Below are 16,898 nucleotides of genomic sequence, written 5' to 3' on the forward strand. Positions count from 1 at the left end.
TGATGACTTACTTTGTTTTGTCTGTTACTACTTGGAACCACTTAAATCCTACTTTCTGTATTTAATAAAATCACGTTTTAATTATTAATTAACTCAGAGTATGTATTAATACCTGGGGGAGCAAACAGCCGTGCCTCTCTCTCTATCAGTGTTATAGAGGGCGAACAATTTATGAGTTTACCCTGCATAAGCTTTATACAGGGTAAAATGGATTTATTTGGGTTTAGACCCCATTGGGAGTTGGGCATCTGAGTGTTAAAGGCAGGAACACTTCTGTTAGCTACTTTCAGGTAAACCTACAGCTTTGGGGCAAGTAATTCAGACCCTGGGTCTTTGTTGGAGCAGACGGGAGTGTCTGGCTCAGCAAGACAGGGTGCTGGGGTCCTGAGCTGGCAGGGATAGAAGTAGTCTTGGCACATCGGGTAGCAACCCCAAGGGGGTTCTGTGATCCAACCCGTCACACAGGCTACTTATTTAGGTGCCTAAATGAGGATTTAGTAGTCCCCTTATTTCTGAAAATCTTTGCCATTAACTGCATTACAAAAACGTCATCCTATTGCAAGCCAAAAGTACTTCAATAAAGAATATATGAACTGCATTAACCCACTGGTTATGATAAACACCACCGTGTTCCCAAAGCAGCCTACTGCTAAAATGAGCTTTTTTTCACAACAGTCCTAAACGTACACTCGTTGCTTCTGCAATAGCTTGAACAATGTCGTGTTTGTGGCTTACCTGACAAAGGGTTAGTGAAATCTGTCTGCACTGATGAAGTGCTAAGGGTTGCATGGGATTCAAGTTTGACTTGGAGCCAAAGATTTACAGCTTCCTGAAATTCATGCTGTATGCGTTCAATATTGACATATTCCATCCACAAATCCTATGGCATGAGAAAAAGTCAGATTATTATAGGGCACTTTGCACAGCTGACATCGTACAATATACAGTGCACCCATCTCCACGTACAGTACCAGGGAGATTGTACAATCATTGAGCAGAAACCAGGCCAATATTTTAAAGAAAAACTTTTCCCAGAAAAACTGAGCCCCCAAAAGAAAAAAGTTGAAGAAAAGCGGCAGCTAGAGATAAACCCATCTAGGCACTTATGACCATCATGGAAGGAATCTAACAGATGGTCTCTGGGAGGAACTTCTATAAATGAGCTCCCTGAGCTTAAAGGGCTCCGTTCCAAGCCCAGTTAAAACTGAACCCCAAGACAGTAGGGCAAGCACAACTCAAACAAACTGCTTGTAGAAAACGGAGAGGAAGCTGCAGTTCCTTAAGCATCAAGGGCATAAGTTATTGAAATCAGGTAAAAAAGGCCTGTATTTCCCAGACTTTATCCATACCCAAAATGAGTGGGGGAAAAAAACACAACTACAGCCACAAGGAATAACTGATCAAAGAGCCCTCAACTAATAGGGGCATGCAAGGTTTCACATGCACAGAATAATGTAAGCATCCCTCTGGCTCATTTTTGCTTGATCAGGAAATAATACATAATATTTCAGTGAGAGCAGGTCTGAGGCTCAAGTGTTTTATTTGCTGTCTAAAATCCAGTTCTGGACTGTCCTCAGGGCCATTTGAAAAAGCGTAAGTAGGTGCAGAATAAGAGCTATGTTCTTGTTGTAGCATGCGAGAACTCTGGGCCTGAGCTCTGGCCCACATACGGAGGGAGGCTGTTTGGGTCAGCACACAGGAGTCTAAGAAAAAGCCCTCTCATGCTGGAGAGCCTCAGCTTGCAGAATGGATGGTGCTGCAGACTAGAAGGGCACAGGGTGCACCACAATTTAAGAAGTTATTAAGTGTCTCTTAACCAGTGAACTGAATTTTGGATCACAAATCAACCCAGTCCTGCTTGGTCAGTGATACTGAAGTCTCTGTTTCACCTGCTGATTTTGCATGATCTTAGCAAGTCTGTACACATCATATTGCTTTGGTAATGACGGAATGTATGCATCTCCTTTCTGAAAGCTCTCTTCCTCCAGCCACAGAACAAACACATTAAAAAGCCTAAAAGAGAAAAATGAGGGGAGAGAGGGGAAGAAAAAAAGTTAGACGTCTACAGAGTGTGTTTTCTTCCTTAATGGCACATGAACGAACACACACACGCGCGCACACACACACACACACACGCACGCACACACAGAGTGTATTCACAGCAGCTCGTGATGATCACCATTCTGATCAACACTAACGATTGAAATGGGAACCTCTGGAGCTAAAAAGAATGAGTCTTTTCAACCTGAGCTAAAGAACCAGGCTCAGTAACTGGGAGATGTAACCAACTAATATCCTTTACACATTTAACACAAAGGGGGATATACACCGACTGGCAGGTTACATCAGAGCCCAGCTCAATGGGCCTGTTACACTCCAGTGTGGAACATGGTCTGTCAGCCTAGATTGAAGTATGGGATAGCAGGAGGAAAGAGCTTTGGAGAGTTAATTTTCAAGGATTAGAGGGGTCCCTGAAGAGGGACGGGAATGGGGAGAGGGGGGAAGCATGGTAGAAAGTAACTGAAGGGTGTAACCCTGCACCACCGTATTAAGGACCCACCGGTCCGATGTTATAGACACCCACGCAGGGAGGAAGGAAGAAAGGCGGTTGGCAAACAGAGGGGAGGAAGGATCCGGGGAACAGTCCGGTAGGTCATGCTCAGGCATACCCTCAAAATGGGAGCTTGCCCATCTGCTTATTGTGGGTCGAGCCTGCCTGGGATGTAGATGGGGGTTGGTGGCCAGGGCGCCTCTTGTAGTCACCGGATCTTCTGTGGTGAGGCTCCTAGCGAGGGTGGCTCCTCTGGCTCCAAGACTGCTGTGGCTTAAACCACTTGTGGGCAGGGCCGGGGACGTAAAGGCCCAGTGTTTTTATGGTCGTGCAGGAATCTTTCAGGCCATGGAGTTTAATGTCTGTCTGTTCTGCGAACAGGGCATGCCCATCAAAAGGGAGGTCGTGCATCAGCAGGACGGGGCTGTTGAGTGGCTCTGTCCTGACTGGTTCCAGTCGCTCCTCCCGGAGTTGGATCTGGCTGACCTCGATGAGCATCTGGATCGGGCTCTTGGCGACCGGCAGCGCTGGACAGATCTGCAATGGCCCCGAGCTGGTGATCTACACCTCACACTTAACGAGCGGTACTGGGATGTGGAGTGGGACCGGGAACCAGAGGGGGCCTGGCATCATGAAGATGAAACCACACGCGGTGACGTCACCTGGGGGATTGGCGACAGTCCGGATAATGGTATCGTCGGTCCCACGACCTGTCCCTGGAGCAGTACCGGTGCCACGGAGATTTCAGGCATCAACTCCAGAGGTCTGCGCCTGGTTACAGGCGAGCCGCACCTCGAGCCTCTCTGCCCTTGTCCGAGCTCCAGAGACTGGATGGGGCTATGAAGCTTCTGCCTATCACGGTCAGAAGCGTGTTGGCTGCAAGAGGGCGACCATTGGCGGGATGTGCCCCGCCATGGGGAGCACTGCTGGAAAGGTGGAGACTATGATGGTGCCAACGCAGGTTTACCCCAGGACCAGGACCCCGCAGGGGCCGTAGTGGGAGGCACCGGGAGGGACATAATTTCTTGTGCTGCCTTGCAGGGCCTCTGGCATGGACAGCACCTGGAGCTGATGAGGACCTCCACCGCTAGACTTGTCCTTTCCCTTGTGGGAAGCTGGAGACCTTCTTCGCCCCATCTTCCTGGGCTTCTTGGCTGGAGCCACGGAAGGAGACTGGTGCCGGCTGGTAGACGGTACCGGCGGGGTGCTGCGCACCAAGGTCATGGTGCTCGGCGCCGAAACAAAGCGCTGCTCCGACACTGGGGTAAAGGCAGACTCCATCAGGAGCGCCTTCAAACAAATGTCACACTCCTCTTCGTGCTGGGCTTAAAGGACGTGCAGATTTTGCACTCATCACTAATGTGACCTTCGCCCAAGCACCGTAAACTACAGTAACTCCTCGCTTAACGTTGTAGTTATGTTCCTGAAAAATGCTACTTTAAGCAAAGTGATGTTAAGCGAATCCAATTTCCCATAAGAATTAATGTAAATAGGGGGGTTAGGTTCCAGGGAAATTTTTTTTGCCAGACAAAAAAGGCTATATTTTTTATATATAGAGAGAGAGAGAGACACACACACACACACACACACACACTAAGTTTTAAACAAACAATTTAATACTGTACACAGCAATGATGATTGTGAAGCTTGGTTGAGGTGGTGGAGTCTGAGGGTGGGATATTTCCCCGGGAATGCCTCACTGCTAAATGATGAACTAGCTCTCAGCTGAGCCCTCAAGGGTTAACATGTTGTTAATGTAGCCTCACACTCTACAAGGCAGCATGAATGGAAGGAGGGGAGACAGCATATCTGAGAGAGAGACATACAGCCTGGGTGTGAGAGAGAGATGTGCATTGCCCCTTTAAGTACGCTGACCCCACTCTAAGTACACTGCCCTTTTAAGCAGATCAGCAAGTTGAAACAGCAGCTGCTGCCAGCAAGCTCCCTCCATCCTGAGAACCTGTGGTGTCCTCCCCGCTGCTCTGTGGAGACAGGGTAAGTGGGGGGCAGGAGCAAAGGGGAGAGGGACACCCTGACATTAGCACCCTTCTTTCCCCTCGGCACAGCAAGCAGGAGGCTCCCGGGAGCAGCTCCAAGGCAGAGGGTGGGAACAGCAGATGGCGGTGGGTGCGAGGGACAGCTGAAATGCTGGCAATTGATAGCCTCCTGGACGGCTGCCGCACAGGGAACTTAGGGGACCAGGGAGCTGATAGGAGGGCTGCCAGTCCACCCTGGTTCCAAGCCCCCACCAGCTAGCTCCAACGGGCTGCTCTTCCTGCAAGCAGTGGACAAAGCAGGTGGCTGCCAAACAACATTATATAGGAGCACTGCGCAACTTTAAATGAGCATGATCCCTAATTGATCAGCAAGGTAACAACAAAACAACGTTAACCGGGACGACTTTAAGTGAGGAGTTACTGTATTATGTGGATTGCTAATAGGCTTGGCCTTTTACAGCGATCATGGGGTTTAAAGCCTGAGGACAGGGGCATGCCCCATCCCGAGGCAAAGTCCCTTTAGGGACCTACTAAGTCTCTACCATAACAAATCGGTTGAACTAAACTAGAGGGAAATATATACAATAAAATGTGCAAGAGGCAAATGAGTTCGAACGAATGAAAAGCAACAGCTCTAGCCAAAGCAGTACCAGTTCCATGCACCATCACTGGTGGCAAAAAGGAACTGAGGGTGGAGGGGGCCGGCGGCACCCTATATGCCGTGGCATATGCATGCCACTCCAGGGAACGCCAGAGCCGGTCCCCTACGGATACTGCTGAGGGAAAAACTTCCAGCACCAGTGCACGTGACGAGCACACACACCTAAGTTGAATGGACATGAGCAATCACACAAAGAAGAATGTGTATGGTACATACTAAATAACAGTAGGATCTCAGTAAATGCTATAGCGAAATTAGCTGTGTCAACCATGACTGAAAAAGGACTGGCTTTCTTTACCTGACAAGTTCTTTATGCAGTTCTGGTGAAGTCAGGTAATCTGGTGAGCAGTTTCCCTTTTGTGACAAGCCTTCACTGCCATCTGCAGCACTCTCTACTCTAAGCGCTTTACTAGCTGCATGGTGGAAGTCTGCCACCTCTGTCAAGCGCTGCTTCATTGCACTTAATAGGTTAACCTGAGCTGGACTCTGGAAAAATCTTCTTCCAATACAGCCATCTACAGGTAACCTTCAAAACAAAAGTCTTGTTAATGTCAAATCAACATCTCTGCATCATAAACTGGTTTTTGCTTCACGGAGACGGCTGACACTAAATACTGCTCTCACCTGAGCTTTTGGCACCAGGGAAAAGGGGTTGTACAAGGCACTTAGTAATCTCATTTATACTGGAAACACAAACGCCTGCCACTAATTATTTTAGAACCTTTAACGAACAACAAACTCACCCATACTGCGGCCCTGGTCGGTGAAGGTAAAGGAGGAAAAATTTTTGCCAGATGAGGGGCAGAAGGGGGTGATCTGCAGGGGTAACAAGGGCCTGATGAGCCCAACGGTAGATCATTAGTCTCTGGAGAGAAGGTACAATAGGCAGCTTCAGCTGGGCCTGGGCCTTCTGCAAAAGAAGTGGAGAAGTCTTTTCAACAAGTGTTCTAGGAGGCCCATTTCCATTGCAGTTCCCTACAACAGACTAGGTTCTAATTTATTCCTACATCTTTAATTTTGATTAGCAGAGCAAGGATGGTTTGGGAACTGTGAATAAACTACAGCTATTAGATAGCAGTAACCCATGAAACAGTCACGCTTCTGCAGTAATGTTAAGGCCAAGGTGCCCAACTCTCAGCTATAGGCCCAATCTGGTCCACTTGGTTTGCTATTAGAGGGTCATATTATAACTTCGATCTTCATGCAAACATACCGCTGGCACCAGCGGAAGGACTGCTGCGGACCAAAGGCCACATAAGGGGCATAGAATTTAATTCAAATTGTAAGTTGACCTTCTCCACAGAACAAGTATGACATTTCTGTATGGGGGCATACATCCCCCTGACATCCTGTAGACAGCAGCAGACCATATATATTTTGTGAGGCCCAAGAAACCAACAGGGTACTAATGAATGTAACAAGTGCTGAGCACTTTCAATAGTGTTTTGCAAATGTAAGCACAACTAGTGCAGTGCAGCAGTACTGAATGGAAAGCTAATTTGTTCACTAAAAAGAAATTGTATCAGCTTTTCCAAAGACAGATGAGATGAAGGCCAAGCAGAATGATACAGGTGCGTCCACCAAGCCCTGAACTCTACAAACATAAGACCACCTGTATTGATTTCATATTAGCAATAAGCTATTTTTTTATCCAGTTCAATAATTATGACCAATGGTTTAAGGCTCACTCAGTAAACACTATTACATTTACGCTGCAATAGTTGAAGGAAGGAGGGTACAGTGGTTAGGGCACTAGCCTGGAACTCCAGAGACATGAGTTCAATTCCCTGATTCACCCGACTCCCTGTGTGAGCTTGGGCAAATCATTTAGTTGCTTTAATGCCTCAGTTTCCCCATTTGTACCAGGAAGATAATAGCATTGCCCTATCCTCACAGCACCCTTGTGAAATAAATACACTGAAGATTGAGAGGTGTTCAGATGCCATAGTAAATATGCTCTGTAAGTATTTCATATACAGATAGAAGAGTTACTATAAAAATACATTAAAAATAATAATGTATTAAAAAAATCAGGCCTTTGTCATGCTGGTTTTAAAATGTTAAACTAAAAAAAGAAGATGGAAAATCCTTTAGAGCTTTTTTTATTTCCCTGTAAACCAAGCAAATGAGGTCTTATAGAGATACATCGGTGTCTGTGCAAGCAAAATTGCCAGGAATGGCTCAAAAGAAGACTTAATTTTCCATGTATGAAGGGGTAACTGTTCTCTTACCTTCAGAGCCTGATCAGGAGTTAAAGCGTTGATGACCAATTCACCCTCCACAACTCTGCGAAGTTGGGAATCTTCTTCAAATATGGACTCCATATTCAGAACCATCCATGAAAACCAAACCTGTAAGATACAGTGTATAGAAAATCTTGACTACAGAGGAAATCCTGTTGTTTTCTAAATATTTTTTATAGATCCTTATTATGAAGTTTTGAAAGCATCATCACATGGAGCCAGGAAGTTTTATGAACAGATACCCTAGTCCCCATGTATATGCAACCAAACTTTCTATTTCACTGCTGACCTGTTAGAACCAGAAGGATCTTAGCTGACAAAGGGGTAAGATCCGTAGTTACCATTATCCATTCAGAGAACTCCAGATAAAATAACCAACCCACATATTTTATCATCGGAACTCCGCTCCCACACAACAGGTCTCTGCTTAGGGGCTTGTTACATGTTGTAAGCAGAGAGGAGGGTGACCAGAATTTAGAACATTTGTCAGACATGGCAGCCCAGTCTCTCACACTGAAGCCTACAAGGGATTATCTGGGGAGGGTACACATTATGTATGTACTGACAGTCATGTTAAATGAGTTCTTAGGTACAGATTTAGGATTTAAATTGCCAACTCCCTCACACCAAAAAATGTTAGTGCAAAGGCCTGTGACATTCCCAGACTGATAAGCCTGCAGTGCTCTCTCAGATTAGATTAGAATTTTATTTCATCCCAAGAGACCTTTTGCAATAAGGAAAAAATAAAAGGAATGACAAGAGTAGAAGACGACACTCAAACAGGTGTCATGGGAAAAACAGAGCACTTTCGAGTTACGTAACTGCCTACCTGAGTGGAATTCGCATTGCCCTCGATGAAAGAAGGGGTCACATTTCCTGCCACAATCCAGCTGACCAGTGAAGAGAGCAGACCTTTGTCACAGTGATAACCTAAGGCATTCTGCATGGTAAGTTTGCATAAAATAAAGAATGAATGTGAGCGCGTGATGGGGAATTTACTTAGCTATGGAACTGTCTCTGTGCCTCTCTCCAGCCTGCCCCTTATGTGTGCAACCAACTCCCAATCCTGCTTCACAAAGCCATCACTGAAATGCCAGCTAAAAATCTCATTTTTTCCAGGAGGTTCACAGGAGGCCAAATAATAATGAATATAATTAAATCATTCTAGTTTGGAAAATCCAAAAGCAAGAACAATGCATCCTGTCTTGTGTCTTTTAGGGCTGGGCCTGTATATTGTTCTACCACGTAAAGCACTGAGAACAGTATAAACACAGTATTAATAAGTCAGGAACCATAATTTAAAGATACAGTAAAACTCCCTTTACCCAAGACTCCATACTTCAAAATTCCCTATTTGTCTTAATGCCAGTGATGCCCCCATCCCAATTCACTCAGTACCACCCAATTAGCCAAACCCCAATTTACTCAATTGTTACCGACATCCCTGTTACTTTTCAGATAAATGGGCTCATACTATATACAGAACAGAGATTTATTTGGAACTGATAATCCCAGACCTAAGCCTTTAGAATTTTTCTACAGCTGTACTAATTCATCTGTTTTACCTTATGCTGTTGGTAGAGCAGTTTTTGCACACAGTCCTCTTGACTGTACTGAAAAGCTGCTTTGCACAGATGATCCAGCAGGTAGAGCGTTGCTCTCTCTCTGTGCCACAGCTGTTGAGCAGTGAGAACTTGCGCCCAGAACTCCAGCACTGCAGCTGGCCACACTCCATCAGGCTGACGGCTTATAAAAATGTGGGTCTGCCAAGTTAAAGGGTGGAGTTAACAAACAGCGCCCAGCCTGAATGACTAAAGCACAAACCTCTACTGAACCATTGTTTAATTTCCATCGGTTGATTTTTGTGACAGCAACAAGGGCTCTAATGAGATCCGTTTATTTTCAGGAGGACACAAATGACATCACCGTAAAAGGTTTGCTATTTTTGTTCTTTATTCCTGAGCACAGAAATTCTCGGGGTAAAGAGATGTTGAAGCAGGGGGTCCATGGAGCTTACAAACACTGCTGGAGAAGAGGCCATTTCTAAGGCTTCTAACTCTGCAGGAGAAGAAACAGTCACTGAGGCCGTACATTTGAAACCCTGCAGGCCTCAGCCTGGCAATGCCGACCCTTCATTCTGCTCTCCCTGCAAGGCAGAACTCTCAATGTCATCATGGGTATCAGTTTATCATCTTTTCTAAGCCTGGTATTTTCTTCCATTTAACTCCGTTGGGGTCTAAACTTCATGACCTGATAGGGCTACAGATACTTTGGCAGACCAGTGCCGATTCTTTCTAGACCAGCACCATTTTCCAAATACTGATCACAAACCAGCGATCAGAAAGGAAAACTTACAAACCCTAACAGTAGCAAGATACACCTCTTAATTCCTGCTCTACCCAACCCTAATGTCAGTGTGCAAATTATGCTTCATACCACATTCTAAGCAACATCGGTGAGCATTCTCTCTCTCTTTAACAATCAAGAGCTGCAACACTAAGTTAAAAAAAAAAAAAAAAAAAGAATTAGCACTGGAGCACTGCAGACCCATCTCCCTCTAGCCATTAGATGTACAGTCCATTCACGCTTCTTTTTCTGACCTGGATCATGCTGTTGAGAAGCTCAACATTTTCTCCATAGCTTGCTCCTGTCAAGTGTTGCGTCACTTTGTGCGTAACCTGCTGAGTCATGCCTTGTGGAACTCCACTATCCAGGTGAAGGAACAGTTGGATGTAAGATAAAAACCTAGAGACCATAATAACCACAAATGAAATTTATTCCATTCTAAGATTTCTCCTACATCATACATAAAGGGCTGGGTCGGTTTGTTCTGAGGGATTTAAGCGTCATAATACCGAAGGGGACAATGATTAGACTTAAACCCAAACCATGATAAATAAATTTGCATTTTTAAAAATCAGCATGTGAACATCTGAACTATCGTCTTGAGTTTATACCATGATTTTCATCTCAACCCTTCCTAAACAACCCACTGCTGAAATACGGCAGCATCAGGAGCCAAAGGCCTGAGCCACTACACAGACCTTGTAAGGAAGCAAAATTCTGACCAGAGACATCCTGCTCTAAAGATCTCAATGTGCTTTTTATAAATATCAGCAAAGAGCAGACAGGAGGCAGGCTTTTACAGTCTCATCTGACACATCAACATGTTGTAAACGGCCTGGGACCCAATTTATCACCCTCCCTGCATCAGAAATGCACAGAGGTCACCTATGAGCTGCCTCAGTCTAATTCAGACATTTCAGATGCGACATCCCCTCAAATTGTATAATCTCAGATCAATGCAATTTCTTTTTCAAAGATGTTTGGATTGCCGACTCTAGATCAACACTGTTAGTCTATAAGGTGCCACAGGACTCTGTTGCTTTTTACAGATCCAGACTAACAAGGCCACCTCTCTGATACCAGATCAACACTGAAACATTTGGTAGAAATAGTGTGTTTTCAAGAGACAGCTGAATTATGAAAGGGAAGTTGACTGGTGTGTGAAAAGACTGAAAGAATTCCAGGAACAGGGACCAACATGGAACAAGGCATGAAGAGGTGTGTGGGACAAAGCGAGGCAAGTGATATTTAGGAAGGCGAGTTGCATCAGTTTGTGTAGACAGGTCTCAGATGAGATCTTAAAAAACTGAGGTCCAGTCTGCTCTGCAGGGATTATGGTACTACTTATAAGAGACAGATTTGCCCAACTGTTGTTAGCCAAAATTCCACATTGCCTTGTGCTGCACAGTGTGCCAGTGGACTGCCACCCTCTACATTAGAGGTTCTATAGGCAGAGTTTGTAATACACTCTGCGGTGCTATATAAGCACAGGAGTGCCTGACACTTGCAGACTTGTGCAAGAGAAATCGGTAAGAACAGGAGAAAAGCTCAAATCAAGAAAGCACAGTATGGCATCACAACCAGGAACGGCAGTGGGGCAGAGGAGGACCAGCCTGTTAAGAAAACTTAACCGTGCTGCTCAGATAGTTCAGGTCGTATCAGTGCACATTAGTCTTGAAGAACATCTGGAGAGATGTCTGACAAGAACTGACATAGATCAGTAATCAGGAGAAAGGCACCTGGGACACTGGTGGAGGGACCCGTTTATATTTCAGGATTTCTCTGCAGAAGTTACCCTGCAGAGGAAAGCACTCTCTGAAGTGCTCTTTGAAAGAGACTGAGAACTACCCTTGTCTGCCCCATAGGGCTCTAAGTACTGACCAGTCAGTCCCGGAACAGACCATGTTTCAACATGACAGCAATGAGGACTTGGGAGGGGACTGATTTTGGATAGAAGGTTATGCAGCCTGGCCTAGTAACATAGCAATTAGTCATGACAGGGCATTATGTTAATAGGCTTTTGGCCACGTCCTATGGGGATTCTGACTGGAACTTTAACACACTTAGCAGTAACGGCATTAACAGCTTGACACCCAGAGTGTTGCCTGCTCCTCTACCTAGCCCATCCACAGACAGAACGTGTCAGGCTGTCCAGAGACTGGAAAACTGTGCTACAAGCTATAGCCCTGTCTCAGCAGGATGTCTGCACACACGGTGATAGCACATGTAGTGGGTGTTTCCACCACAGCTGTGCCACTGATCACAATCGTAAAAAAACAACTTGGCAAATATGCTGATTATGTTTCTAGTCAACTGTTGCCACACACTAATATCGCTCTGCCTTGGCACTACAGTTAAATAAAGATCATACTTACTGTTCATTCTTCAGAAGGTAATACTGGCAGGGATAGAACAAGGGTAAAACTTTATCCAGTACATGGACTACTGTTCTCAGATACCTAGACTGCACCAGTATGCCCAGCAGAGGGATTCCTTCAGCACAGAACTTTTCAATGCTGCAAGGAGAGAAACAAAAACAAACAAAATGACCAATAAATACTAAATAGCGTCAATCGTTGTGAATTTATCCAAGCAGATTCAAGTTTTTCCACCTCATTCCCTCCCAAAAAAGGAGGAATTTAAGGTTGGTGAAACTTCCTGGTTTGTCAGCCCTAGAGAATTAAGGCCTCTAACCACATAGGTATTTGCTGCAGATAGAGATGGGAATGCATTTCACTACAGGAGATGCCACATGGAATTCCTGCTCTTATCTTGCAGCAGCCTCAGACACTGCCGGGAAAAGGGATGTCTAGGAAAAGGGAGCCTACATCTCATTCAGTGCAGTTCCTGGTATCAAGTGCTAGCAATACAAACACGCAGCCCTGGGGCAATGTCAAAGGTAGCGAGGATAATATTTCAACGCCCAGATCTTCTATGCCAGGAAGACGTAACATTAATATTAAACACCTCCACTTTCATTGCTCTTTACTTTTTCCGTTTGCTTAAACATTAATCAGCCTTCAACATTCCTGTGATATAAGATCAGTATTAGCCCCCATTTTTCATATGGGGAGACGGAGCAAAAGATTTTCCCAAAACCACAGTGGGAGTCAATATCACAGCATCTCAGCTGGATCATCTATGCAAAGCAGCTTTTCAGTACAGTCAAAAGGACTGTGCGCAAAAACTGCTCTACCAACAGCATAAGGTAAAACAGATGAATTAGTGCAGCTGTAGAAAAATTCTAAAGGCTTAGGTCTGGGATTATCAGTTCCAAATAAATCTCTGTTCTACATATAATACGAGCTTCTCATCCTATGCTCAGATCACACCACCAACTTTCTCAAGCTAGAACCGCTCTTTAAAAACATGGAATCAAACTGCTCTAACCCTACTGGGGAGCACATGCAAGGGGGGAAGAACATAAGAACGGTCATACTGGGTCAGACCAAAGGTCCATCTAGTCCAGTATTCTGTCTTCCGATAGTGGCCAATGCTGCTTCAGACGGAATGAATAGAACAGGTAATCATCAAGTGATCCACCCCATGTCACTCATTCCCAGCTTCTGGCAAACAGAGGCTAAGGACACCATCCCTGCCCATCCTGGCTAATAGCCATTCATGGACCTCCATGAATTTATCTAGTTCTTTTTTGAACTCTATTATAGTCTTGGCCTTCATGACATCCTTTGGCAAGGAGTTCCACAGGTTGACTGTGCGTTGTATGAAAAAATACTTCCTTTTGTTTGTTTTAAACCTGCTGCCTATTAATATCATTTGGTGACCCCCCCATCCCCCGCCAGTTCTTACGGTATGAGGAGTAAATAACACTTCCTTATTTACTTTCTCCACCCTGGTTATAATTTTATAAACCTCTATCATATCCCCCCCTTAGTCGTCTCTTTTCCAAGCTGAAAAGTCCCAGTCTTACTAATCTCCCCTCATACGGAAGCCGTTCCATACCCCTAATCATTTTTGTTGCCATTTTCTGAATCTTTTCCAATTCCAATATATCTTTTTGAGACGGGGTAAGCAGATCTGCACGCAGTATTCAAGATGTGAGCGTACCATGGATTTACACAGGAGCAATAAGATATTTTCTGTCTTATTATCTATCCCTTTCCTAATGATTCCCAACACTCTGTTCATTTTTTTGTCTGCCGCTGCACATTGAGTGGAGGTTTTCAGAAAAGCACTAGGACAATTTCTCCTCACAAATTAAATCAACATTATATGGAGAAAGCAAAATGGTTAAAAGTTGAGAAAAGAGTGAAAATATTGAGGCAGGACACGAGTAGCATCACTCTACAGTTTTGAACTAATCAAAGGAGAAACTCACAGAGAGCCTAACCACAAAATGGCTGAGACTACGCTAGAAAGGACTGTTTTGAAACATGTTTAATGCTAGGTTAGGATGCTCATTAACATTTTGATTGAAGTAACAAGCGTGTAGGAGGCTAGGGAACCACGGAAGATTCTGTTACGGCTTAGCTTAGGCAGTTCTGCTTTCTCAGCCTCCGGTTATTGTAGGACACAGCATGCTAGCTTTAAACCGCTGTTGGCCAGGGGCAGCCCCGGAGGGTGGAGAGTTTTTATTGCATTTATGCTGAGCTGATGCTGCTGTTTTGTAAAAATAAATGTGCTTGTTTTGTGTTTTTTTACTTCACCCCCCCAGGGCGGGCTACAGGGGTCTGGGTCCCTCAGTGGATGTGTCACTTTACCTTCATTAAAAGCAATTACTCTCAGTGTTCTTGCAGAGTACCTCGGACCCTTTGCAATAAAACAAAAAGTGCGCGAGCAGGGTGCCTGCTCTGGATGATTTGGCAGAGCAGAAGGGGTAGAGTAGGGGAAGAAGTTCTTGCCCTACAGCGCGCACCGCCCGGGGCCGGGCAGCGGGGGCTGGGGGTGGCAGACTGGCGCAGGCTGGGCGGGCTCCAGCAGCAGGCAACTGGCACAGCAGGGCAGCTAAAAGAAACACATGAGTTAACTGAAGAAAGCTAAAGATAAGAGACTAGCCCCAGTCAAGGACACGCGCAGAGCTGAGACTTTGGGCGACAAAAAAAAAAAAAGGGGGGGGGGCTGGATTAAACTCCTCTCCTTGTCCACTGGCAGCCCCCCCATTTCATTGTTTTGAAAGTTTGAAAGAAGCAAACCATTGACAGGGTGATGTGCTGGACCTACCCCTCTGAAGAGACTGGAGTGTGTTGGAGAACTGAAGAAAGAAGAAAAAAAAAAAAAAAAAAAAAAAGGGGGGGGACTGTGGTGCCGCTGGGCTGTAAAACAGACACTAAACTACGGCCAGAATATGTGTTTCTTTCTTTTCTTCTTAAAGAAAAAAAAAAAAAAAAAAAAAAAAAAGGAGGGGGTGGGGGGCAGCCCCCTCTCCTGGCTCCACTGGCATTGTGTCATGTCATTCTTTTGAAAAAAAAGAAGCAATTGTGATGTGCCCCCCGAAGAGACTGGAGCTGACCACGACACGACTGGGGGGGAAAGAAGAAGAAAGAAAGAAACACCAGAAAACCCTGAAACCCAAAAATCGGACAATCTGACATCCTGGACTTCCTGACCAGGAAGGAGACTGACCTGAAGAGAGAAGAAGAATTGAAATCTCCTGGCAGGGGATGTGGGACTGGAATGTGGGGTGGGGGCTGGGTATGGGAATGGCATATTGTGATTAGCATAGCCCCACAGAATAGATAGAAACATCAGGGATAGATAGGGAGATCACAGCTATATCAATGTTTGCTGGAGGAACAGCAGTTGAACTTGTGAAGATGCTAGGGAGAAATGTTCTAAATAAATTCAGGACACGAAATTATTAGATTGTAATTATTTGCTATAAAAATTTTTTTGTTGAATTAGAAGAAAATGTATATAGTGCTATGTAATTGAGATGTAGTTAGGTCCCCTAAGGGCACTATGGTGATGGTTTTTTTCAGTGTTTAAAAAGCAGTTAAAAAAAAAAAATTTTTTTTTTTAATAGCTAGAATCATGAAAAAGCAGCCAGGGAGCAGGAAGCAACTGTAATTGATTGAACTGATGAGAATTCCATGTGTTGTTTTGCTGAAATCATCAATAATTTTTTATATTTTTATTATTTATTATTTTAAGCCCAGAATTTGCTTTCAGATAATCAGAGAAGACTGCAGCAGTGATTTCTTTAAGTCACTCTGAAGTTGAGACACAGTTGATTTGTTATTCCAATGGACAGAAAAAGCGTGAGGAGAGACTGATGATCGAGATATAATATTGGAAATTTATAGATTGGTTCTGTGGCTTTGAAGTAGAAACATGAATCTAGTTACTTTGCCGAGAAGATGACAGCTGAACAGCATTCATTCAACCATGCATTTATTTATAGAGTTTTATTTATGTTTTTGTTTTTTTTTATTTTTTTTGTTTGTGTTTTTTTTTTTGTTTTTGTTTTTGTTGTGTTGTTTTTTTATAGCGTGAGGAAGAGACTGATGATCGAGATAAATATTGGAATTTTATAGATGCTTCTGTGGTGTTAGAAGTAGAAACATGAATCTAGTTACTTGCAGCCAGAAAGACTGATGCCAGCTGAACAGCATTGCATGTGCCATTATTTATTTTTTTTTTATTATTTTTTTTTTTTTTTTTTTTTTTTTGTTTTTGTTTTTTTTTTTTTTTGTCAGTTGTATTGTTGTTTTGTTTTTGTTTTTATGTGTTTTCGTTTGATCACCTGACATATGAGGGATGAATTGGTAATAGAAATTTGTCACATTTGGTGAGCAATAGAGAGGGGGGGGAACTCAGAATTTATGTTATTTTTTTTTTTTTTTTTTTGTTGATTTTGTTTGTGTGTTTTTGATGTTGTTGGTTTTGTGTGTATGAATTGCATGATTAAAGGTGAGCCCCTAATAGATTAAGGAAACACTATTTGGTTTTTTTTACTATTTAGCTTTGACTCTTGTTTTGTTTAACCGTTTTTGTTGTTTTTTTTGCTCTGTTCATTTGGGCGTAGGAGGCTAGGGAACCACGGGAAGATTCTGAGTTTCTATTGCATTATGTATGAGCTGATATGCTGCTGTTTTGTATAAATGAGCATGCTTTTGTGTTGTTTTTACTTCAGCAGATGT

At 44.1% G+C, this 16,898-nt stretch overlaps 1 protein-coding gene across 5 annotated transcripts in view; it reads right to left on the reverse strand.

The window, feature by feature from the left end:
* EPG5 (ectopic P-granules autophagy protein 5 homolog) overlaps window positions 1-16,898 on the reverse strand; it is an 86,304-nt gene that overhangs the window by 38,337 nt on the left and 31,069 nt on the right. For all 5 annotated transcript variants that reach the window (XM_039544110.1, XM_039544109.1, XM_039544111.1 and 2 more), the window contains exons 17-25: window positions 12,174-12,314; window positions 10,053-10,197; window positions 9,018-9,215; window positions 8,282-8,392; window positions 7,441-7,560; window positions 5,953-6,119; window positions 5,508-5,735; window positions 1,890-2,013; window positions 736-880 (exon numbers count right to left, since the gene is read on the reverse strand). In XM_039544110.1, the coding sequence (XP_039400044.1) occupies window positions 736-880; window positions 1,890-2,013; window positions 5,508-5,735; window positions 5,953-6,119; window positions 7,441-7,560; window positions 8,282-8,392; window positions 9,018-9,215; window positions 10,053-10,197; window positions 12,174-12,314 (1,379 nt within the window). The remainder of the gene's footprint in view (window positions 1-735; window positions 881-1,889; window positions 2,014-5,507; window positions 5,736-5,952; window positions 6,120-7,440; window positions 7,561-8,281; window positions 8,393-9,017; window positions 9,216-10,052; window positions 10,198-12,173; window positions 12,315-16,898) is intronic.

Source organism: Mauremys reevesii, linkage group 6 (genome assembly GCF_016161935.1).
Source record: "Mauremys reevesii isolate NIE-2019 linkage group 6, ASM1616193v1, whole genome shotgun sequence".
Lineage (NCBI taxonomy): Eukaryota > Metazoa > Chordata > Testudines > Geoemydidae > Mauremys > Mauremys reevesii.